Source organism: Sceloporus occidentalis, unplaced genomic scaffold, assembly GCF_023333645.1.
Source record: "Sceloporus occidentalis isolate IW3139 unplaced genomic scaffold, rSceOcc1.0.p SCAF_1, whole genome shotgun sequence".
Classification (NCBI taxonomy): Eukaryota; Metazoa; Chordata; class Lepidosauria; order Squamata; family Phrynosomatidae; genus Sceloporus; species Sceloporus occidentalis.
In genome coordinates, this window is record NW_028316981.1 from 138,134,112 (window position 1) to 138,159,144 (window position 25,033).

A 25,033-nucleotide genomic window follows, 5' to 3' on the forward strand; every position below is an offset into this window, starting at 1 on the left:
GGAGGGTGATAGAGTCTCCTTCCTTGGAGGTCTTTAAACAGAGGCTGGATGGCCATCTGTCAGGGATGCTTTGATTTGGATTTCCTGCATGGCAGGGGGTTGGACTGGATGGCCCTAGTGGTCTCTTCCAACTCTATGATTCTATGATTCTATGTGCAAGAAAGTAAAGCACTCACCATGCCACACCTGCACAGCAGGCACCACTGCCTCAACCCACCTCCCTTCTTCTATTTTACACACTTTCAAGATGGTTTCCCCTCAGCTTGTGGAAGGAGAACTTTGCTTTCAAGCATTTCTTTTGCTGCCTGATGTTCATCTTTCAAATTCTGGAGAATTTGGAAGATGTACAGATGTCACTTTGGCAGTTTCCTTTGGAACACTTTCTTTTGGAACACTTTGGGGTTAGGCTGGATATTGTTTGCCTTTCTTTCTTTCTTTCTTTGCAAAATGTTCACCTGCTCATATCATGTAACCAAGAGCCCAAACAGACAGGCCAAAATAAAGCTGCTTCAAGCCTCTTTGGAGAGATGCTCTTTAAATGATGCATGAGACCTAAGAGGCTGGAAGCCGTGCCAAAGCCACGCTTGAGTCTTAAGGACTGTGGTGCGACTTTGGTGCAACTTCTGGCTTCTTAAGATGCGTGTGTCATTTAAAGAGCATACCTCTTTAAAGAGACCAGAAGCAGCTTTATTTTGGCCTGTCTGCTTGGGCCCCAAGTGAGCAGGTGGCACTTGGAACAGATCTGTAACACTCTTCCTCACAAGGGCATGGGGCTATTTAGCAGCATGGGCCACTGGCCATGCTGGTTGGGGAATTCTGGAAGTGAAAAGGTAACTTTTCCAAGCACACATGGGGGGAATGGCACAAATGATGTGCTTTGTAGTTTAAATTGGAGCTTAAATGAGCAAGGGAGGTCTCCATGAGCAGATGAAAGAAATGGACTTACATAAATTTCAGCACCGTAGAAGCCGTCTTGGTAAACCACTCTGCAAAGGAAGTAAAGAAAAAGCAATAAAGGAAATAAAAATGATTTCTAGCTTTAAATGTGTACAAAACATCTGAAGTCCATTCTGTGTGAGTGCATCCTCGCCCCCCAGGGGTAGTCCCAGCCCTGGCACCTAGCGGACATTTGTAGCTCACATTTTCAGGGTTGTTAATTGCCTTTCTCTGCTTTGACAGCAGGAGAGAAGCAAATGTGCTAGTCATCAAGCTTGATGGGGTGATCTGCCTGACAGGCAAATGGGATGACCAAGGAGGAGCAGATGCTCTTGGGGGAAGCTGGGCACAGCTCCTTTCAGATGGGTTGAACATTTGTGTTCTTGAATATTCACATGGGCACTATGACAGCTCTGGGTTCATTTTAATCTTGAGGAGAAAAAGAGAAGAAAAGAAAAGAAAAACAAGTTCCTAACCCTCATGGCTTGAGGCTACAGAAAGTGTCCGTAAGGAGGGTGACTACCCCAGCTCTCTTTCCCCTCCCACATGGCCTCTTGTCATGTTTTCTTGTTCATCTGCCTTGGCTGATCCTCATGTGTAAGTTACTGCCAAAAACAACAACTCTATGCTGCACAAAATATAAAATCACCAGTTTAAGCTGAGAGAGTGCAAATAAATATTTTGCGCAAAGTATCTCTGCATGAATTAATAGGCCATGTTGACCATGGAATTTGAGGATTCTTGATGAAGTAAATATAATATGCTTTCACAGTTGTGAGGTGAAGGTGATGGGTAAAGCTGCCACATTAACATCTTTGATGTAGTCGGCCCACAGTTCTGGCAGCCACACCTGCTGCACTTCTTCAGCTACCTAGCAGCATAGTCACTTAAATCACACACACACACACACACACACACACACACCCTTGCACATTTTATGACAAACTTAAATGTTTTTCTACATGAAAGAAATTATATCAGTGTAGCAGCCCTTACCAACAAGGACAAGACCACAGAAAACTGCTAAGTGTGGCAGAATATAAGAGCTTCTGGGTGTACCTGGCTACTGAGCATCTTGCTTTTCTATGAATAGGCCCTTAGGCTGTTTAAATCCAGATATAGTGACCAGGTATCCTAACAATACAAGCATGCCCCATACAGAAGTTTTAGGGTGATCATGATTTGTGCCTCTAGGTCAAGGGCAGATCATTTGTGGCTGGACACAGATGTTGCTGGGGAGCAGCTTTTGCTGGCGCAGCCAATGATGAAGGGTGATACCAGAGGATTCCCACCCTTGCTCTAGGTCAGTGGTTTCCAAACTTTGGTCATCCATGTGTTTTAGACTTTGGATTCCAAAATTCCTGAGCGTTGATCAAGCTGGATGAGGCTTCTAGGAGTTGAAGTCCAAAATACCCGGAGGACCTAAGTTTGGGTACTACTGTTGTAGGTGAACACAGCACCCAACTCATTACTTAGCAAGTTGGGCTGGCCGCCACCTTGACTCACCTGAGGTTTGCTGCTAGGACCCAGGGAAAAGGAGAGAGGAGGCTATGCCTAAAGTGGGGCTCCCAACCCATGGAAATGTCTCTGTTCATGCTGTATACTCACGCTCCATAAGTGGGGATGGGTGGAGGTGGGGGAGCTGCCCGGAACGTGTTGTAGACTGTACGCCCCCGGCCTCGTAAGTGTGCCCCCCGGTAGGCTACTGCTGTTCCTGTGGCTGGATATGGGAAACCTGTCACTAAGACAGAGAGAGAAACCCCCATGAGCAAACTAACGGAATCAGCTTGCATGCTAAATCTAGCTTACCCATCCATTCTTCTGCATGGGAGAGAAGATGTCTTTAGAAAAAGAAAAAAAAATCCCTAGCAGATAGATAGATAGATAGATAGATAGACAGACAGACAGACAGACAGACAGACAGCCTGAATCTGACCGCAACTCTTCCCCAGGATTTAGAACAGTTTGTTTGTCTGCTTAAGTTTCCCAATATTGATACTCAAGATAGCTTACAATATATATTTTAAAAAATATATACAGCTAAAACAATTTGTAGTGCAAAAGATTTTTTTAAAAAAATAATTAAACAAGCACTCCCATTAAAACCCCTAATTTAAAAGCATCTGAAACATAATGAAGTTAAAAATATGGGTCCCCATTTTGTTTCAATCATTAAAATATTCTTTACAATATATATACAGCAAAAAAGAAGACTGGCTTATTACATACATAGATTACTGAATCTTAATACTTTCTCTTCCAGCTATCCTCCCCCGCCCCCCCCCCCCCAAAGAAAAGGACTCCCGGTACAATTCCTCCTTCATTCAACTTTCTCCATTATGTTCTGTTCTTCAGCATTTCTTATACCACTATTCCTCAGTTCATGATTTTATTATCTTCCTCATCTCTCTAAAATTCTCAATGAATGTTAACATTTCGATGAACAAGACTGCAACGTATCTCTTCCATACATTACTTTCTTATCGTTTGATAGCCTTCATTAAGGAAATTTATCCATTTAAAGACCCTTCCACAATAGCCCATAACCAGTCAAAAAGCATCTTTGCCTCCGAGTGGAAAGAAAGCAGGGAAGGCCAAAAATTACCTTTTTGGGGCTATTGGTCCCAGAAGCTGTCAGAAGGCATGGTAAGTTAACATAGCAGGTGAGGGATCATGGGAAAGCTCTGCTATGGTCTTTCCTATACAAACAAGAAGCAGCAGGCTTATATTATACTGCTAACCAACTGAAGGGGGACAACAATAGTTGTAAGTTAACAATGAAATGAACTGACAGAGACGTGTCTATTTATCAAAAAGTACCCATATATATTATCCACATGGTTTTACATCCCAATCATTAGAGTAATCATATTTACATATGTGGTACTATAATATAACTCTGTGGTTGTATTTGGTAATCAACATCCATATATTCAACTGCAGCAACCCAGTCTCCTCAGTCCCTTTGGGAAATATTTATCCTTGGTGCTTGCAGCAACAGAGCATGAAGATATGCTGAGTAGTCTTCCCAGGTAGGACGGCTACCTCCAGAGTACTTTTAGGGCCGTTTCGACCTTGGTTGGTCTTCATCAGAAATCTTCATGGTTCATTGTCAGACTACCATTACAAATATAACATAATTCCACGTCTCCAAACTGTTAAGCTTGACTGATAAGCAGCATAATTGGCAAAATGCCAATGGGATGTAAAACCATGTAGATAATACATATGGGTACTTTTTGATAAATAGACACGTCTCTGTCAGTTCATTTCATTGTTAACTTACAACTATTGTTGTCCCCCTTCAGTTGGTTAATGGTCTTTCCTATGCCATAGTACTCTTTGCAAAGTCTACTGCTGGGAGCTGTAGTCCAAAATCATAACATTTTCAGCCTCCGCCCTTCCCTTTCCCTTTATATCTGCCCCTCATGGTACCACCTAGCTCCCATTCCCACCAGAGCTAGGTAAGAGGCATGCAGCAAGACCTCACCATTAACATTAGTATGTCTCTTTGTGGAGCAACCAATTCAGGAACAACACCAAGAACATGGGTACTGCAGAGAAACATTAGGTGAGGGTGTTGAGTTTGTGGAGGGGATTATGGGAAGGGCAAAAATCCCAGCCCACACCACAGTTAATGATTCCATTAATGGGGAAAAAGAGCAGATGAAACTGCAGTATATTTATGGAATGGATGGGTTAGGGAGCAGGAACAACTGTTAGGTTTGGCCAGGTGTGAAATCCAGACCCAGAATAGTGTCATTATTTACCAGAACTATTGGCCCATCTGACTAAGAGAGAAAGTGAGAGAGAGAGTGAAGCAGAGAGCATGTGAATGGCTTAAAATCACTGAAGCGAGCCTCAAGACTGAGTAGTGATTTGAATCTGTGTCTGCCAAGTATTGGTCTACTGTGTTAACCACCATACTACCCTTGTTCATTCATTTCTTTTTCTTGCTTTGTTTATAGCCAGCATGTTATGGAACCTCAATGAGCTAATTCCTGCTCTGAAGATTAGTGGTCTTGCTAGATCCTTAACAGATTACCTGCATAGAACTCTGGGCCATACACAGTCCCCACCACAGGGTTCAGCTTCCATCCTGGAGAAAAAGAACAAAAAGATATGAAAACATCACCCTAATTCATGGCTATCCTGTGCTCTTGCTTCCTGAGGAATCTGGTTGAGAATTTGAGGAATGGAGTTGGAGAGATAGAAGAGGCCCTTGCTGGGAGAGGGTAGCAAGCTCACTTAATATGGAAGTCTGAGGAAACTGTGTTCTTTTCTTAAGCAAGATGAGGAGTGCCTATTTTTGTTATATGGGTCCCTTTGAAAAGTACCAAGAAGCCAAGCCCCACCTCACACAGCTTGTTTTTCCATTTCTGAAGATCATCCAGTTACCAGAATCTACTGAGACTCCATTCCCCATCTTTAGACATGGTTGCCCAAAAGAGAACAAGCATATCTAACAGGCCCTGCCCATCTCTTGGAAGTTACCAGCTCTGGCCGATCACACAATTGCCCTCTTGCAAGTGGCGTCACTAAGGTTGGTGTCACCTGGTACTCATGGTGTCACCCCCCACTGACCTCCTCCCACATTACACCATACAGAATCCTTAGTCCTTAAGCTTTTTGTACTAATGTTACTCGTAAATCATAATTCCCCTGTATCACGGAATGTGATGGCAACAGTTGTGACATAACAACTAGCAACATTAAAATGATACCTTTAAATGACAATAGCATATGCATAGCCTAATTGTATTTACATGTACATATAGTTTTATGGGGCTTAAGAGTGAGATGTGATGTTTTTAAAAAAAAATTTAAAAGAATTTTAAAACATTAATTTTATTTAAAAAATAAAATGTTATTTTAAAACAATTTAATTTAAAAAAACCCTGCGGTGTCTCTTTTCTCTTCCCATAGAGCCTCACCCTGATCTCACCATCTCTTCAGCATTTTCAAGGGACACAAGTGAAGGAACAGCCCATTTCTACCCAAAGGCAGTTGTTTTGGGGTAGTGGTGTCACTTCCCTTAGGGCGTCACCTGGTGTGGCACGCACTCCTCACACCCTCTAATGACAACCCTGCCTCCCTCCATATTCCTAGTCCATTACCATTTGTGTAGGGATTGGCTGCCTTTTTGTTTGTCATCACTCGTGCTGTAGCATTGTTGACCTAGGAAGAGAAAAATGCAGAAAAAATGAGTTCTTGGCAGTCCTTTGGCTCAAAGATTATCCTTCTGCCTTGGGAGGGTATCTGGGATTTGAGATTCAAGGTAAATTTCAGGATTCAGAAATACCAATAAGGATTTGGGTCAGATTTTCCCATGGGCAGGATTCTCATAGCCTGCCTACAGTGCCATACCAGCCAATGCCTGAAGTCCTTGCCTGATCATTTTAAAGCCTTAGATCCCTTTCTCCCATCCAACACTATCTTGACTTCCAACCCACAGCTCTTCCTATAGCACAGGTTCAGATGCAAGTTGAAAGCTGTGGTTTCCAGTTTTGGGAACTTTACAAAGAAACATTCCTGAAATTCACCATTCCCAGTATCAACAGGTTCACAGCTAACATGCAGGGCCCTACCTGGGCTTCATGCACAGTGCAAGTACCATTCACTGGACAGTTGGTATGACACCACATCAGAAAAGACCTCAGAAACTGAACACAGAGCAAAAGGGCAGGAGTTCCAGCAGAACAGGATGTCTGGGTCAATAGCATAGCATTGCTGTACTTGTTTTCCCCACCACCCTGGTAAACCAGAGCTATACAGTTCTAGGAGCACCATATTTAGCACAGAACTCTGAGCGAATGAGAAGGGTTCAACAGTTCTCCCAGAACTCAACCAAAACACTGATTGTTTGTAGCTCTTCAATTCTTTGCTCATAAAAGAATATTTTAAATGAAAACTCACTGAGAGCTAAGCAAGTTTATGGGCAGCGGGGGGGGGGGGGGTCCTTTTGGTCTGCTGCACCAATAACATCAGAGCCTCATGGTACCTTACAGACTAATAAATTGTATTTGGCGTATTTGGTATAATTTGGTTGTTTTATAAGTGATTTTAATTGTTTTTAAATTGTATGGTAAACATTTCTAATATACTATCTCTGGAAGCCGCCTTGAATCTCAACCTGGGAGAAAGGCTGCATATAAGGAAATAAATAAAAATAAGCTTTTGTGGACAGCAATTTTTTTTTTTTATCAAGTGGCAAATTGAGTGCTGAAGCCCTGAAATGGAGTTTGCATTTTTCAAATGTGGGATGGTTCAATTTAATCTTCTAATCTGGGAAGCCTGGAAGGTTTGGGGATATTATACAATGCCCATAGGTAGCTTGTGGACTGAATAGATGGGGGCACCTCACTGCACCATTTTGAGGCAATGTGCCTCCCAACTTCCCCCGCCACTCAGTTCACAAGCTTATGCTTCCTTCCTTCTATGACTCTCCTCCTTGATTCCTGCCAACAGACCTGCTGGAGACATTCTGTCTTCCTTCCCTTCTACTCTGCATCCTTCCCTTCCCTGGCCCCTCCAACCTATGGAAATCAACAACACAGGGCATGCAACATCCACTCGCCCGCCTGCTTTTTCTATGAGGCCCCAGAGGCAGATGTGTGGGTATGCGTGTGTATGTGTGCTTTTTCAAATAATGGTGGTGCTGGATTGGCAAATGGGATTCCTTAGGCCCGACGCAGAGCAGGCAGTGCACCTGTTCACACCTCAATCTTGCGTCCCTCTACGATGGTGCCGTTCAGCTTCTCCCGTGCCCGATCGGCATCTGCACTAGTTTCAAAAGTTACAAACCCAAAACCCTGTGAGTGGGGGAGAGAAAGGAAAAAGGAGAAAGAGAGAGAGAGAGAGAGAGAGAGAGAGAGAGAGAGAGAGAGCAGCAAGAGGAGAGGGAGGAAGAAGAGAAAAGGATGAAGAGAGAAAAGGGGGGATGGGTGGGAAAGGACAGGACAGAGAGAAGGGGTGAGTAAAGGAGCAGCAGAGACAGAGCCCTCCAGGGCCTGGGTGGAGAGGCAGGACATGGACTCTCCAGACCACCCCAAGTGCTGGGGGAGAAGGAGCAAAGTAAGGAGAAAGGGAGGGTCAGGCTTGAAAAAGAATAGGACACAGAGAGTGGCTTCCCAAGAGTCAAAATTTACAGGATAAGACATGGCAGAGTTGCACTACAGCTTTCCCGGTGGGAATGAATCCCCTCCAGGGGGAGTCACAGATCTGAATGTTGTCCTGGGGCAGGGATGTAGCCAAGGGGGGGGGTTCTTGGGGTCCGGACCCCCCCTTCCATTAGAAAAATGAATGGTGTGTGCTGCTGCGCCGCCGCACCCAAGCCCCATTATAATGGTGGCACTTAGTCTGGACCCCCCCCCCCCCCCCTTCCTAAAATCCTAGCTACATCCCTGCCGGGGGCTGATTGACTGGTGTGTGTTTCAGACAGCCTCTCAAAGAGACAGGATTATCTAGTCCCTTCCTGGACAATTAAGAGTAGGGGTGTGGAAAGGTGTGGCCTTTCAAGAGGATTAAGGTTCAGGTCAGATAATGATGTGCAGAGGACCTCCCAATATTACTTTCAAAGCTTAATATAGCTTGGGAAGGAGAAGGGTATAGGATCAGGGATGCAGTGCAGCTGGGGAGATGTTTAATCCATCCCTCCACATGCTGATTCTACAAAGAAATTTCCTCTCCAGCTACTATTAGCCCTCCTGGAGGGAAACAGACAAACATCTACTTTGTACTTATCTTTCCAACCCCAATTCCAGGAAAGCTAATGCCAACTTTTTTGAGGGGGTGGTAGCTGAATTTGTAAAACTTCGGAATGCAGGGGGAGGGGAAACTACCCATCCTTCCAGGTCACACTTCTCATTCAATTCCCACCTCTGTCCCCCACTACATTTCGGTGTTGCATCATACACTCTGATCACTTATTGCCATCATCACAGTCTAGTTTGGCCTTAGGATCCAATCGGGGCCTAGAGAACTCAGCAGGGACATTATTCCGGTGGCAGAAGGAATTCCAGATCCCTCTCAAACTCTCTTTCAAACACTATCTTATCTTCCTGGAAACAAAATTCATTCTATGTTACTAAAGCATGTTGAAGTCTTATTTCTAAAACACTAAAAAAAATTTTTTTATGGAACTCTCATTTTCACCAACCCATGTACCAAGATTCCTTAAGGAAGCGCTTTCCTCTTTTCCCTCTTTATTACAGTGATTTCCACTTTCACCACGAGAGGGTGTTATTTTCCTGCATTAAACTACTTTAGCTATGGAATCCTCTTAAATGTTGTAGTTCACTGCATATTTAGTGCCCCCCCCCCCCAAATGCCTGTATTTGCTTTCAAGGTTGAACATTAAATCCCCAAAATTAAACTCTCAGTTTAATTTTAATAGCTGCGGTGTTTGTGGCTAATGTGGGGTGGGGTGCAAGTGAAAGGCTGTTCAAAGCTGGAAGGCAACTTGATGCTCCTGAAGAAAAAGACAAAGAGCCCTGAGAGGGGCAGGAGTGAGAGACCATAGCCTGACCCTCTGGGAAGACACATCTACAATGAAAGTGGGGCTGTATCAGTTACAAAGAGACTGAACCCACCTTGGAACCGCGCTCATTGAAAATGATTTCAACATCCAGGATCTTTCCAAATTGCTGTAGAGGAAAGAACAAAAAAAGAGGGTAAGAGAGAATGTAAAGTGAAAATAGGAATGGCATCATCAGCATAATCCCTTTCTCATCCCTGGCTAGCAATGCATATACCCCAAGGCTCTGACCCAACAGAAGAACTGATAGGAAATGGCACAGTGGCATTTTTGTGGTAAAAGAGCACAAAGGCTGCAGAAAGTGGAGGTGGCTCAGGGAGCAGGTTGGACAACAGCATTTGATCCCAGCAGCTTTAATTCTGCCTTCTACTACTGTCTGGAGCCCAGCTCCTTTCCAGGATGGCAGCACATGGTGAGGCCAGGAGGGATGTGTGTGCGCGCGTACGTGCACACATGCATGCAGAGGGGAACTTATGGACTCACCCCAAACATTTGCCGCAGGTCAGGGTCCCGGAAGCGAAAGGGGATGTTGGAGACGTGTAACCGCTTTGGCTGTTGCTTGTCAGAACCACTCTCTGGTGGGTGTAGCGTCTGGTTGTCCGTCTGTGCCGCTTCATCTGTCTGCTGGAGGAGGGGAAAGAAAGAAAGGAGAACGACACTGTGACTCTGGTCTCATCTGAAGCTGTCTGCACATACAGCTCACTGCCCTGGCAAAAGAGCAGATGATGGGGGCACATAGTGGACCAGTGCAAGTGTGCCAGAGCAAGGGGGGAGAGTTTGTGAGATTTTCGCTTGGGGCTAACAGGTCATGGCACCATGAGCCTTGCAGGGTGGCATGCTGGTGATCTTGGTTTGGCTCTGTCTTTCAATCTCCCCTCCCAATTAGAGGGCTGGACTGACTGATCACTTGCAGAGGCCTTCCCCCCTCCTTATTCCACTGCTCCTTCATTTCAGCTCCACCCTCCCATTTCCCCCTCCCCTCATTCATTCCCTCAGGGCTTCCATTATCAGCATGACTTTGGGCCACGAGCTGCATGAAACCTTTGGGCCACAATTGCTCATCCATCCCCTATGGGATTGACTAGGAGAACAACCTTAGTATACAGATGAAAAGGTTGCTGGGGAGCTCCCAACCTTGACTGGCATACCAAGACTAGTGGTATGTAGAGACAGCAGACCAGTTAGGACTGGGATTATTGCTCAGGAAGTCACCAATTCTCATCTCACTTGGTCCATTAATCTACTGCCTGGTTTTAGGCAAGCTCTTCTAGCCTAGATCTGTCCATCTGCAAAATGAGGATAATAATACTATTCTCCATTACAGGGAGGCTGTGAGGATTCCAAGGATTCTTGGGCACAAGTGTTTGGGCATCTGGGATAATAACTGGGGCAGAAACTTTCATGAGGTGGGAGAGAAATAAGGAATTCAAGAGCTCTGGTCTAAACCCAGGTCTCCCTGCAGGCCTGTGTAGGAACAGCCATGTAGGGAGGCAGGGCTCCCCCTCCCAACCGTGGGGTGGCAAACAGCCAGCCTGGCACTCGGGGATGGAGGAGCGGCTGGAAACTGCTCACTCAGCGCTTCCTCACAGAGCTGCATTACAACCACATCATTGGCACAATGGGATTGGCAGGCTGCCAGGCAGGTAGATTACAAGTGATTAGGGACATGAGGGGAGCCAGGAAACTTAAGCATTGAGCCACAAATGTCCATGGGGATCAGCAGGGGGCTGGAAATGCCTTGGTGTGCTTGCCTCTTGCTGCTAGTTCAAGGCTGCTACCTGCTCCATTTTGGTACCAGGCCATGCATGCTGAGCCTCTGGTCAAATGTGCAAGAAGGTAAGGCAGACAAACTGGGAGGAGGTATGAGCCCTGTATCTATGCACCCAACGTCTATTTTGCAGTCTTGCAAGCAACCTCCCCCTTGTCTTCCTTACCTCCTTGCAAAACTTGGGAAAATCACTCTTTTGGACTACAACTCCCAGAGTTCCCTGGCAGGGCCAGTACAATAAGAGCTATGGTACAAAATTGTAACCCCCCCCCCCCCAGTTCTGCTTCAATGTTTGCTTTCTTCAACCAGTTTTCACCCAACCCCACCCCACCCCAAGTGGTTGCCTTTACACCTAGGCAGTTTCTGTAGGGGAAATCCTTCTTCTCCATACCGGTACTGTCTGTGTGCCTGCTATGGACTGCGTGCTGGCATCAGTGCCGGGCTGTTCAGGGTGGCTCTGTGCTGGCGTGTAGAGAGTCAAGGCGTGCTCAGGGACTGTGCTCTGTCCTGAGTAGTCCTGTGCTGGGTGTGGGTGTGGCGGAGGAGCATATTCTGCAGGGATGCCATTCTGGGGAGGTGGAGGGTATGTGGCCGGGGGATAGGGCTGGGCCATTGCGTCAGGAGGAGCCGTGGCGTCCTGGTTGCCCTGCAGAGACATAACAGGAGAAAGGCACTTAATCTATATAATTCATATAGTTAACATGATAGGGCATGAATGTGACCATCCATGGATGAATCATCCACACTGCCGTCTAATACAAAAGAGTTGGCATCCAGTTACTGATAACTGCAAAGCTTGGAAAAGTCTTTTTTGTTTGACTAATACCAAAGCCATATGCCAATCGCTTCTCAGATTTCTAAGTATGTTTGTGAAAACTGGACAGTAAAGAAAACTGATAGGTAGAAAGTAAACTCATTTGAAATGTAATGCTGGAGGACAGTTCTGCAAATACCACAGACTGCTAAATGGACAAATGGATGGGTCCTAGAGCAAATTAAGTCTGAACTCTCCTTAGAAGCCAAGATGACTAAACTGGGGCTGTCATACTTTGGACATGAGACAACATGATTCACTGGAAAAAATGTTAATGCTCAATAAAGTGCAAGGCAGTAAAAGAGGAAGAACACATTATGGGTGGATTGGTTCAATAAAAACAGGGTTCAGAGTTTGCAAGACTTAAGCGATTTGATTGATGACCTAGGCTTTTGGAGGTCTTTCATTCACAGACTTGCCATAATTCGACTTGCTGGCACATATCAAATTTGTTTAAAGAAATCAAAGTCAACTTGGTGGTAAATATTAACAAGCATTCCAGAATCCTTCAGCCAGCCTGACCACTGGGAGTAGTAATCCAGGGAAAGAACCTTTCCAAGCTCCAGTAATCCTCTCCTAGCCCAAGCTGTAACTGAAGGTGTGTCTCACTTACCACAAGCATTGAAGAGTTGAACCAATTAATGCAAATTCTGCCTTGTGCCTACCTGGAGATCGTAATGGGGGATATACAACAGTATATCCTTGGCAGGTGTGCAGATATCTACCCTGGTTCTTGGTAAATTTGATTTAAAACTTTTGGCAATTGCTGGTAGAATTAAGATTAAAAAACAGCATAGCAAGTGAAGGCAGGAAGACAGCTTAGGTGAGGAAAAAGAATAATACATTATGAAGAACAAACACTAGCTTGAATTCTATTAGTCCCAAACAGACCCACTGAATTAATTGAAATTCAGCACACAGGTAAATCCCATTGATACTCATGTTGGGACAAACAGCAAGATTTAGGCTGTTACATCTTTGCCTTGAAACATTTCCCAAGATAGCTCACCATATGAAATAGACAGTTCAACATAAATATAACAAAGTTTATAAAATCATTCAGTTTTAAACAAATTTAAGAATGAATCAGTTAAAACAAGCCAAATCCAAAAACCGAATCACCAAAGCAGAATATATTATAAAAAGTGGCATATTTTACTAGAGAGAGGAATGGTGCTGCTTGTGGCCAGGTATGTTTTATTCTAATCAAATGGATCAAGTATTGTGGATCAAGTAGTGTGGGCAAGGGAAGGCAGCAGGACAGTTGTAACAATACTTGTTCATCTATGCCAGGGTGGGCAACTGAAGCAGGGTTGTCAGCTGCATTCAGGCATCTGGAACTACACAGGATCCCACTTTTAATAAACCAGTTTATTTCTTTTAATAAACTTAAACCTGGCCATTTATAGAGAAATTCATTTTAAACAGGGACTCTAATTTGGGGGATGGAAAGAGGGAATGTGAGTGTCTTCAGGCAAGGGACTATTTTAAGCCGGGACTGGAATGAGTGAGGGGATGGAAGGAAGGAATAGGAGTGTTTGCTGGAGAGGAACAATATTTTAAGCTGGGACTGAAGGGAGTGAGGAGGATGGAAAGAGGAGGTGGGAGCATTGGCAGGCAAGGGGTTATTTTTTTAAACCTGGGCTGGAGTGAATTAGTGGAAGGGAAGGAAAGGAAGAGGGCATTCCTATAACAATTGTTTGTTGTAAGAAACCGAAGCTTGTCCATGCCAAGGTGCAGTGAGTGTCATTCACTGAAGTTTATCTCATGGGAGGCATCCCATGCAGAAATGGGATTTAAAATGGGATTTGAAACCCCTCAAAAACCTAAGAAGACATGCAAAAGTGTGATTGATTTTCAGACACATCAGGGTTAACACAATATTAAACTGGCTAGAAAGTCGACAAAACATGATTATTTTTTTTCTTTTGGGATTTTCCGGAAGTAAAATGAATAACGTTTTGTCTACTTTCTAGCCGGGTAAATGTCACATTAATGCACCTTAACAGTGACGTCCGAAAATCAATTGCACTTTTGCCTGTCTTTTCTACTTTCTGTCTGGGTTAATGTTGGGTTAATCTGGACATCATCTGATAATAAATCCGCTTTAGGTTTTTTCCCCCACTTTAAATCCCGTGTGGTAAACTCCACTGTTCAAAATATTTGTGGGACAGTTCCAATTAATCCTCTGTCATCTCACTTTTTCAGTTCTTTTTAAAATGTGTGATTTCTCTTTCCTCCCTTAGTTTTCCTCTGTATACTCAGCTTTAACAAAAATATCAGTGGTCAGTCCAGTTTGCAGAGAATAGAGACTTTGGAAATCACATGTTTCGTCTGGTATGACACATGTGGCCTATGGGCTGCACTTTGCCCACCCAGGACCTAAGCTAACATTGATAATTCTCTTGACCAAAACATAGGCATCTTTTGGAATGCCAGGTTTGCTAGATTACAAGGTTATAAACAAAGGCAGTCTATATCCTGTAATGTGGATGGGAGCCATGCACACCTAAGCCTTGGATCATGATATCATTCTGCTCAGTATGTTTCCAGGCAGGCAGCCCAAATACAGGGAACTTGTACATTATAGCTATTAGGACTGGTGCTATGGGAGGTGGGGGACAAAATGAAGACATTGCCCCTCCAAATAAAAGTTCTTCCCCCTATGTCCCCAAATTCCTAGCACTGTTGTAACTTAAAGCTTAAACTGAATGTTCAGAAATACAATTTAGGCATATAAAGCAAAGGAGCCTGCAAAGTGACCAAGGGGATACAAATACAGCAAATAGAAGAGTTCATAGTATGAATATTTTTCAATGTCTTGCTCTCTGCAATGCTAGAAATTTGGAAACTGAATGAAAATTTCACTTCAGGGACATTATTCTTGTTTGGGGGATGTTCTGTCTCTTGTAGCTACACACCTAGCTATTTCCTTTCTTCTGGTTCCCAGCAGGGAACAAATCTAATTACATTACCTTGAAATGAGAAAAAAAAATACCAACTCTGATTTCTTCAAAACCACCAGATTTGCTGTGTCACTGTCAACATTTTAAAGAGCACTTCCCCCTGGGTGCATCCAGATGATTATTTTGCCATGCAATGAGTCTGCCTCAGTTATGGAAGGTCCTGATACTGTACCTTCCTTGGTCTTCCACTTATAATCCTTCTGCATTTTACCCACAACCTCTTCCTTCTTTTTTCTTAACAACAAACAAACAAACAAACAAACAAACTGTTCAGGAATAGTTGTACTATGGAAAGTGTACAATGCACTGGGAGTTCTCTCAATAAGAAAGATATAATAACTTGATAGTATACTTGTTGGGGTCCACCTGCCACTTACCGACTGCAATCTTACATTGTCCCAATGTAGTATAAATATCTGCTGGTGGAGTTATGCCATGTTGGAGTTATGCAACCCCCTTATAGAACAGCAAGAGCAACACTGTGCAACACGAGATGCCTGGATAACAGTTGCACAGTATGCAATGATGGGGCACAGATGGATATGGATGTAACCTTTGTGCATCCACTGTGCATTTACAACTGCACAATCTACCTACTGTTGCACCAGCATCTGCAATTCTTCTTTTTTGGCACAAACTGAGTAGGACCATTGCATAATTTCAAAATAAACTCACCATACGTGTAGCACAAAACAAGTCTCTATAAGTCACTCACAGGATGCTAGCCATTGTATTAAATAGAGCTAATATTAGAAGTAAGGAAGAAATTGTTGAGGCTGACTCTATACTAGAGCCACAGTGTTGCTTCAGTACTACTCTACTCAAATTTGTCAGAAATGGAGCTAAAATGAAAGGACAAAAGCACAATACTGAACAGAGTGGAAGATTAGCCAACAATGTCTCTCTATCATTGAGAGCTTTTGATGATGTATACTTTGAACTAGGTCCTGCTCTCCAAACTTCCTTTGCAAAATCAATGGGGGGAAAAAATCTTATCTGCAGGTTGCACCAAGGTGAAGAAAGAGCAACCAAAAATGGTCAAAGGGCTGAAGCAACTTTCTGTGAGGCAGGATGACCAGATGTCATAACTGCAAAGGAGGACAAAGTACTGAAAAAGGTAAGACATAAAATGTAGGATATTATAAATTAAAAGCTAAAAACACGAATGTAAATATAAATACATTTCATATGCTTTATTTACAGCTATATTACAAATACTATAGTTTATTATTTACACAATCATATTTTTCTGATGTACTTATCTTTGTTAAAATGCCTTGTTGACTTGCAATATACTTAAAGAACTCTGAGCAAGACGAATGCTTAAAGTTGTACTTTAATAGCAACAAACCTTTGACTGAATCTACATTCAAATTATTCTTTTCATTTGTCAATTGTGCTGAAATTAAGGGAAAAACCCTTTCAACATTTGCATTGTGTGCTCAAGCAGCCCATTACCTATCATGTTTGCTGTCATCTTCCCTTCTGAGAAACAAACGCACCCTGAGCTTTGGGGACATGTTTTGTCTGCTGTTGTTCTTAGGAAGAAAAACTTTAGAAGGATCCATCCTATCCCCTATTTTCAGAGAGGCCAGGCTGCGAAGTAGACAAATTTATCAAAGAGGAATAGCAAACGTGGTGTGACTTAATAGGCTCCTTAGTCAAGCTCAAAATGGAAGACATTTTGGATTTCCTCCTGGACAGAGAGAAGATTGAAATGTAGGCCATGCCCTGTAAAAGGAGGACATCTGATCATCCTGCTGCTAGGGAACACATATGATATAATATGAAGGGTGGAGGTTGTGGGGTGGAGCTTGAGGAAGCTGATATAAACACGTTTTCCTCCTTCTCTCATAATACTAGGGGACTTCCAATGAGAGTGTGTAGGTGATGGGAGATCCAGGCTGGCTAAAAGGAAGTGTTTCTTCATACAATGCAGTAGTAAACTATGGAATTTGTGAAAGATAGCCTCTTACACAGTGAACGCTAACTTACAAGGCCACTAGACACATTCATGGAGAACGGATGTGTCAACTGGCTACTAGCCAAGCTGGCTAAATGCTACCTGATGTTTGGGTGAATGCTACTATATCTCTGAAAAACACTTACTAGGTAACATGAGCAGGGGGGGCAACTGTGTTCACAACCTGCTTGTGGGCTTCTTGTTGGAGCATCTAGTTGCCAGCTATGTTAAAAGAATCTTGGACTTGGTAGGCCTTTGGTTTGATCCAACAAGGCTGCTTTTATGGTTTTATTTTATTGTTTCTTCTTAATGTATGCTGGGGGATTAATGATGAATAGTCTGCTAATTGCCCCTTTAATAGCCTCTCTTAATTACTCCATTGTCTCCTTCAATTCCTGCAGAATGGAGGGCAGCTTTCTATGCTAGAAATAAGTAATAATGTTGACCCCCTAGCTCACGGGAACAGAAATGGACATCAGTCAATTAAAAGAGTCTATTCATGGGACAATTAAAAAGCTATTTATCACCAGTCTCCCCACATGAAATCCACAGGAATAAAAAAAAATTATTGCAAACAGAAAACTTCATTAAAGCCTCTAAGGTCCAGCAAAGTCTCCATGGTGCTTACCGATCTGTGCTAGATTATTGCAACTTAATCTTAACCCCTGCCCAATCAGATCTGAAAAATCCTGGAAGGACAAGATAGAAAATATGCAACTACATTGCCTATATTCCCTGTTAAAAATGAATGAACAAAAGAGAGAACGGTAAACTGAAAAAATTAGTGTGAATGTAATCTGACAGTTTTTAGCAATCTCTGAGATTTTTTCCCTAGATCATATCAAATTACTCTAGTGTTTTAATTAAAAAATTCATGCTACTTTTATATTTTTAAATAATAGTATTGTAGTATTCTTATTGAACACTACTACTATTTTTAACACACCTGAATTGCCGTTCTCTTTACGTTTTCTCAAAATGGAACATTATTTAAGGTTGTGTGTGTGTATGTGCCTTCAAGTCGCCTATCTTTTTATGGCAACCTCATGAATTTCATAGGGTTTTCTTAGGAAAGGAATACTCAGAGGTAGTTTTGCCAGTTCCTTCCTCTGAAATATAGCCTACAGCACCTAAAGATTACTAGATTATTATAAAATCTTTTGTCAGTGCTAAGCCTTAAATTTCACAGATAATACTTCTGAGGAAGGTGAATGGAAAGACTGAAAAGATCCAAATATTTCATTTATCCCGTCTCACTGTCCAAGGCCCTCAAGGCAAAGTGTAACAGATAAACAGATAAAAGCTGAAAAAGAACATCCTTTAAAAACAAACCAAAAAACCTCCAGTTTTAAACACACACACACACACACACACACACACAAACACACTGAACACAGTTACAAAAGGCAACCCGAGCACAAGGGACCAAAGGCAATATAAAATTGTACAGTCTTTGCTGGTAGATGGAAACTCAAAGAGGAGAGAGCCAGGCTGACTTGAGGGAGTGGGTTCCCCCCCACAGCTGAGATCCCACTACTGAGAAAGTCCTGTCTTGTATGCAATATACATTGAAGAAGCAAATGATGTGTAGATGTTAACCTAGGCAATTCCTTTTGTGCTTATTAGATATCTTGTATTAACTAGATAAATACATAGATAAGGAAGAAAGGTAAGTGGACAATCCATCTATTAAGTACTGTACCATCACAATCCAGCTTGGGTTATTTTATACTGTTACGAGTTCAGGGCCAGGTTTGAATGACAGAAGTGTGTTGGTGAGATTGGATAAGACCACATGTCCACCAGCAGGTGGAAAGGAAAGGAAAGGTCAGTACAGGAACAAATAGGAGAAGTTCCATCTGGTATAGAAATTCATACTGGCTGAGCTAGTGGAGATATCCCCTATAATCGAGCCGCCTTGAGTGCATTTTGTAGAGAGGCGGGATATAAATAATAATAATAATAATAATAATAATAATAATAATAAAAAACCTGCATAGACCACTTGCTACCTCTTGAGGAGAAAGAAGTCACCTAATAATAATAATAATAATAATAATAATAATAATATGTTTTATTTTTCTACCGCTTTTCCGAGTTGATCAAAGCGGTTCACAAAAATTAACACATCATAAAAACAACCTCACAAAAACTAATAAAAATCGAACAACATGCAGTAAAGACAAGCAAGATGGCGGTCGGGAGGAGGGCTTGTCTTCTTAGCAGGCGGAGGCCTGTTGTTGCTGGCCTGCTTCTCTCCCCCTCAAGATGGCGGTCGGGAGGAGGGCTCGTCTTCTTAGCAGGCGGAGGCCTGTTGTGGCTGGCCTGCTTCTCTCCCCCTCAAGATGGCGGACGGGAGGAGGGCTCGTCTTCTTAGCAGGCGGAGGCCTGTTGTGGCTGGCCTGCTTCTCTCCCCCTCAAGATGGCGGTCGGGAGGAGGGCTCGTCTTCTTAGCAGGCGGAGGCCTGTTGTGGCTGGCCTGCTTCTCTCCCCCTCAAGATGGCGGTCGGGAGGAGGGCTCGTCTTCTTAGCAGGCGGAGGCCTGTTGTGGCTGGCCTGCTTCTCTCCCCCTCAAGATGGCGGTCGGGAGGAGGGCTCTTCTTCTTAGCAGGCGGAGGCCTGTTGTGGCTGGCCTGCTTCTCTCCCCCTCAAGATGGCGGACGGGAGGAGGGCTCGTCTTCTTAGCAGGCGGAGGCCTGTTGTGGCTGGCCTGCTTCTCTCCCCCTCAAGATGGCGGACGGGAGGAGGGCTCGTCTTCTTAGCAGGCGGAGGCCTGTTGTTGCTGGCCTGCTTCTCTCCCCCTCAAGATGGCGGACGGGAGGAGGGCTCGTCTTCTTAGCAGGCGGAGGCCTGTTGTGGCTGGCCTGCTTCTCTCCCCCTCAAGATGGCGGACGGGAGGAGGGCTCGTCTTCTTAGCAGGCGGAGGCCTGTTGTGGCTGGCCTGCTTCTCTCCCCCTCAAGATGGCGGTCGGGAGGAGGGCTCGTCTTCTTAGCAGGCGGAGGCCTGTTGTGGCTGGCCTGCTTCTCTCCCCCTCAAGATGGCGGTCGGGAGGAGGGCTCGTCTTCTTAGCAGGCGGAGGCCTGTTGTGGCTGGCCTGCTTCTCTCCCCCTCAAGATGGCGGTCGGGAGGAGGGCTCGTCTTCTTAGCAGGCGGAGGCCTGTTGTGGCTGGCCTGCTTCTCTCCCCCTCAAGATGGCGGTCGGGAGGAGGGCTCGTCTTCTTAGCAGGCGGAGGCCTGTTGTGGCTGGCCTGCTTCTCTCCCCCTCAAGATGGCGGTCGGGAGGAGGGCTCGTCTTCTTAGCAGGCGGAGGCCTGTTGTGGCTGGCCTGCTTCTCTCCCCCTCAAGATGGCGGTCGGGAGGCGGGCTCGTCTTCTTAGCAGGCGGAGGCCTGTTGTGGCTGGCCTGCTTCTCTCCCCCTCAAGATGGCGGTCGGGAGGCGGGCTCGTCTTCTTAGCAGGCGGAGGCCTGTTGTGGCTGGCCTGCTTCTCTCCCCCTCAAGATGGCGGTCGGGAGGCGGGCTCGTCTTCTTAGCAGGCGGAGGCCTGTTGTGGCTGGCCTGCTTCTCTCCCCCTCAAGATGGCGGTCGGGAGGCGGGCTCGTCTTCTTAGCAGGCGGAGGCCTGTTGTGGCTGGCCTGCTTCTCTCCCCCTCAAGATGGCGGTCGGGAGGAGGGCTCGTCTTCTTAGCAGGCGGAGGCCTGTTGTGGCTGGCCTGCTTCTCTCCCCCTCAAGATGGCGGTCGGGAGGAGGGCTCTTCTTCTTAGCAGGCGGAGGCCTGTTGTGGCTGGCCTGCTTCTCTCCCCCTCAAGATGGCGGTCGGGAGGAGGGCTCTTCTTCTTAGCAGGCGGAGGCCTGTTGTGGCTGGCCTGCTTCTCTCCCCCTCAAGATGGCGGTCGGGAGGAGGGCTCGTCTTCTTAGCAGGCGGAGGCCTGTTGTGGCTGGCCTGCCTCTCTCCCCCTCAAGATGGCGGTCGGGAGGAGGGCTCGTCTTCTTAGCAGGCGGAGGCCTGTTGTTGCTGGCCTGCCTCTCTCCCCCTCAAAATCTTTTCCTTATGGAAAAGACCAAGTTGTCTTCAACACCCCCAGCTCCCAGTCAACCCCAGACATACCAGATTTGATTTGGTACAAGGGTATGAAAATAACATACACTTACTTCAATGGATCCAGGGCCATAGGAAGCAAAACCTGCCTGAGGCATATTCTGCTTGGTGCCTGCTTTGCATGTAGCAGCCAAGCAGCTACCTACTGGCCCCGTTCCCCACTTGCACACTGGGTGGAAGACTGGCCTCCATGCCACACCAGTCACTAGCTGCTACCAGTTATGTCAAGTGGTGGTGTGGTTACATTATCTGCCTAATGGGAGCAGTCTGAGCAGGTCTATGTGTTATGTAACCATATAAATCATGAGCCCCAGTTTGGGAGAAAATGTAGGATATAAATGAAATAAACACACACACATAACCTAGCAGGCACAATCATATCCAGAGGCCTCTCCTTCTGCAAATACAATTTGATGCACTTGCCTGCAAACACACAGTTTCACACTTCACCGCTTCCTTCTTCCCCACCTCTCATTTGACACCATGTTCCTTCTTTTGTGCTGACAAACAGCCACCAGCCCCTCTGCTAGGATCTCAGGTTCTGCTCTCAGATGTTTTATAGCCCTCACACAGAAGTCTCCCCTCCCCCCATGAAATACATCCACAGTTCCTGGAGCCGAGACAGGCTCTTTAATTGTGTGTGTAGTTAATTTATGACAAGGCAAGATCACAGTGGGACAGGCTTCGGCAAGCAAGCTTTCCTTGCTTGAAGAGAGAAACCTTTCCAACCTGGGTCCTGTCCCTAGGCTGCTACTTTCTCCCCAGTAGCCCCTGGAGACTGGAGGATGCCACAGCACCTGCTCAACTGGGACAGGCTGGTTAAGAGAAATACATTTAAGAAAGCATGGAGAAGAACACTGTTGATCTGCAAACATTGGGGCTCTCTGTTCATCCATCCCCTCATTCATTCTCATTGTGGGTTCCTGGCACTACAGTAGGCAAAAGATATCAGTTTTATACTGATGAGAGAGTTAGAGGAGCAGACCTGGGGATCTTAGAATCCTTAATTTAGTGCCTCTGGGCAAAAGAAGTTCCTATGTCCCCAGAAATTTTGCTTCAAAGTTAACGTGTGTGTAATTCCTCTTTGCCACAGCCTGATTTCTGAGCCGCTAAAATAGAAAAGAGCAACAGTAGCAAGCATGGACTTGACAGGGGCCCAACACCCCTTTTGAGGCAATTTTTGAAGCAGTAACTCCAGAAGAGATTGAAGCCATGCAGTGTTGGGAATCCAGAGGAGATAGCTCTGCTTCCTTCTCTGAATTTGGATGACTAGCAGTTGACAAGTTCTTTCCCTTTCATTCTACCTAGATCAGGAGCTATGGGGCGGCTTTCCAGTTCTATCAACTTGCACACCTGTATGAAAGGAAGCAGTCCATTTAAAATCTAAGCAGACTCCCCTCACTCCACCAGACTATATAAACCAGCTTTCCCCAATGTGGTGCATTTTGGATGTTTTGGATTGTAACTTCCATCAGCCCGAGCCAGCAGGGCCAATGGTCAGAGAACAGTACTTGGAGGCCAAAACACAGACAGTTCCAGTTTGAGGAAGGCCAATACAAACCGTCTGGTATCTGACACAATCCTGAAGTTCAATTTAGGATTGGAGGATGCTCTCTATAGTGCTGTCACTTAGCTGCCTGACCTGCAACTTGACACAGATTGCAACTGGAATAGGTTACTAATTGATCCTCAGATACATATTCTGTCAAGTGTGGCACCTTCAAATTACAAAAAGAAGCTCTTGAATTCTGCAAAATTCCACTCACTGCCTCATTTCACCCACTGGAATTATGTGCTAATTTTCAAGGTGTGCATGACATGTGTGTGCCACACACTTTGCACTTTGACAGAATACAAAATGATGGCGGTTGTGGGGCCATCACCATGCATAGCTTACAACTGCTATCATGAAACATGAATGAGGTTCCTATTGTGAGATTAGCAGGTGGAGCCTTGTGGATGCACAATGCATTCTGCTTACCACAAGGAACAGAACACACTTTCTGACTGCTTGAATCCAAGCTTGGTTTTATTCTGTGTCTTCAGCAAAATAGCATCCAGTAACACAACAAAAACAAACAAACAAAAAACAAACAAATAGAGGTGAAATCATGCTGGAATTTCTCTGCCAATGCAGCTTTTGGAAAAGGAAAAAGAAAACTGATAGCTCAGGATTTTGCCATGTACAATTATAATCTGTCAAAAGTTAAAAACTGTTGTTGTTATTGTTGTTGCTGTTGTTTTTGAAATCCCAGTCCCCAGAATCCCGTAGCCAATCTCTAATTTAGTTTTATATTTCACTTGTCCCTGAGGCTATGGCCTGGCCAAAACCACTTAAAAGTGATCCCAGTAAAATGTACAGAAAACATATTGGGGAAAAATGGCAAGCATGTGGCTCCAATATAGTATATGGAAAGTCACCAGTCTGATTTATTAAGGCTTTGGTAGGGAGGTCAGATATAGACAGAGGGCTTCCCCAGCTCTTAGCCCTGGTCCTGTGACATAGGAAGCTTAGGTAGATTTGCTGCCCTCCTCCCTTCACATCTTATCTATGTACTGATAACAAGGTTGTGTTTTCTTCTCAAGGGCTTTCTACATCTGCAGCTCTTTCTACTAGTTTTCCATATTAATGAATGAGGAATGTCCTCAGCAAAAGGAAGAAGAAGGAAACTGTAGGGCCACTGCGTAGAGAAGATGGCAAAATGCTAACAGGGGACAGAGAAGTAGCCTTGTTTAAATACTTGAAGGGATGTCATATTGAGGAGGGTGGTAACTTGTTTTCTGCTGCTCCAAAGACTAGGACCCAGAGCAATGGATGCAAGCTACAGGAAAAGAGATTCCACCTCAACATTAGGAGGAACTTCCTGACAGTAAGGGCTGTTTGACAGTGGAACAAACTCCCTCAGAGTGTAGTGGAATCTCCCTCCTTGGAGGTCTTCAAACAGAGGGTGGATGGCCATCTGTCAGGGATGCTTTGAGATTTCCTCCATGGCAGGGGATTGGACTGGATGGCCCTTGCGGTCTCTTCCATAGAGGATTCTATGATTCTATGGGAAATGGGATACCTGTCCATAGAGTCAGTCCACCCACCCAATTCATCAGTCTGGGTGGACAGTATCTCTCAAGAACTGCACTGGCTGCTTCCTTGCCCTGGTATGTTCGGCTGCAGAAGAGCAATTTTTCTTGGAGCCTTATCACACGGAGGTTTTTGCAGCTTTTTGCAGCTAAGATCCGAAGTCACTGCGGCTCCAATGATGCGAGTTCACGCGATAACGTGATATGTTATCACATGCGATTCCTTTCTATGGGGGCTCCTTCCGTGGGGCTTCCGCAGTGATTCCAAAGTGACCCCTCATTTTGGTGAAATTGGTAACAAGTGGATTCACAGAAATCGCTTCCAAGCTCACTTCGATTTCACTCCGAATTGGTCTAGAGGGGAATGCAACTTTGCTTCTTCTCTGGTACACCACTGCAAACCCCTCAGGTTGCAAATTTCCCATGATGAGGCACTGCAATTTCCCCCCATTTCCTTTCGGTGGTCCTTTCACTTTCAGGGCAACTTTCAGGGCAACTCATTTTTTGGGAATATATATGTGTGTGCATGTGCATGAATGTGAATATACATATATGACTGACTGTCTGTCTGTCTGTCTGTTTATCTATCTATGTGTGTGTTGAAATTCCTGAAATGGAAGGGAAAATAAAAAAGGGGAATGAAGAAGACACAGAAATATTCATGAGGCAAATATTCACGCAATTACGCAAAACAGGGAACAAAAACTTGCGCCCCTTTTCACTCCAGAAACATACAAGGTCATGATGCGTTCAGATCCCCACTGAGCATGCGCAAGGGTGCTGATTCGAATCGTTGAATCCCACCGGTGTGGTAATACAATTTGCACTGACTCCGCTTTGCTTGAATCCGCATCACGTGACTTGCCTTGGATTCGAT

At 44.8% G+C, this 25,033-nt stretch overlaps 1 protein-coding gene across 13 annotated transcripts in view; it reads right to left on the reverse strand.

Moving 5' to 3' along the window:
• The window catches only part of LOC149322298 (RNA binding protein fox-1 homolog 3), a 545,247-nt gene that overhangs the window by 13,693 nt on the left and 506,521 nt on the right, over positions 1 to 25,033 (reverse strand). For 9 of the 13 annotated variants that reach the window (XM_089538959.1, XM_089538969.1, XM_089538996.1 and 6 more), the window contains 8 exons: positions 11,632 to 11,886; positions 9,956 to 10,096; positions 9,528 to 9,581; positions 7,656 to 7,748; positions 6,054 to 6,114; positions 4,982 to 5,035; positions 2,545 to 2,677; positions 947 to 986 (listed from right to left, as the gene is read on the reverse strand). In XM_089538959.1, coding sequence (XP_089395085.1) covers positions 947 to 986; positions 2,545 to 2,677; positions 4,982 to 5,035; positions 6,054 to 6,114; positions 7,656 to 7,748; positions 9,528 to 9,581; positions 9,956 to 10,096; positions 11,632 to 11,853 — 798 coding nt within the window. In that variant the 5' untranslated portion in view covers positions 11,854 to 11,886. The remainder of the gene's footprint in view (positions 1 to 946; positions 987 to 2,544; positions 2,678 to 4,981; positions 5,036 to 6,053; positions 6,115 to 7,655; positions 7,749 to 9,527; positions 9,582 to 9,955; positions 10,097 to 11,631; positions 11,887 to 25,033) is intronic. The other 4 variants (XM_089538931.1, XM_089539023.1, XM_089538952.1 and 1 more) reach the window with 2 other exon arrangements.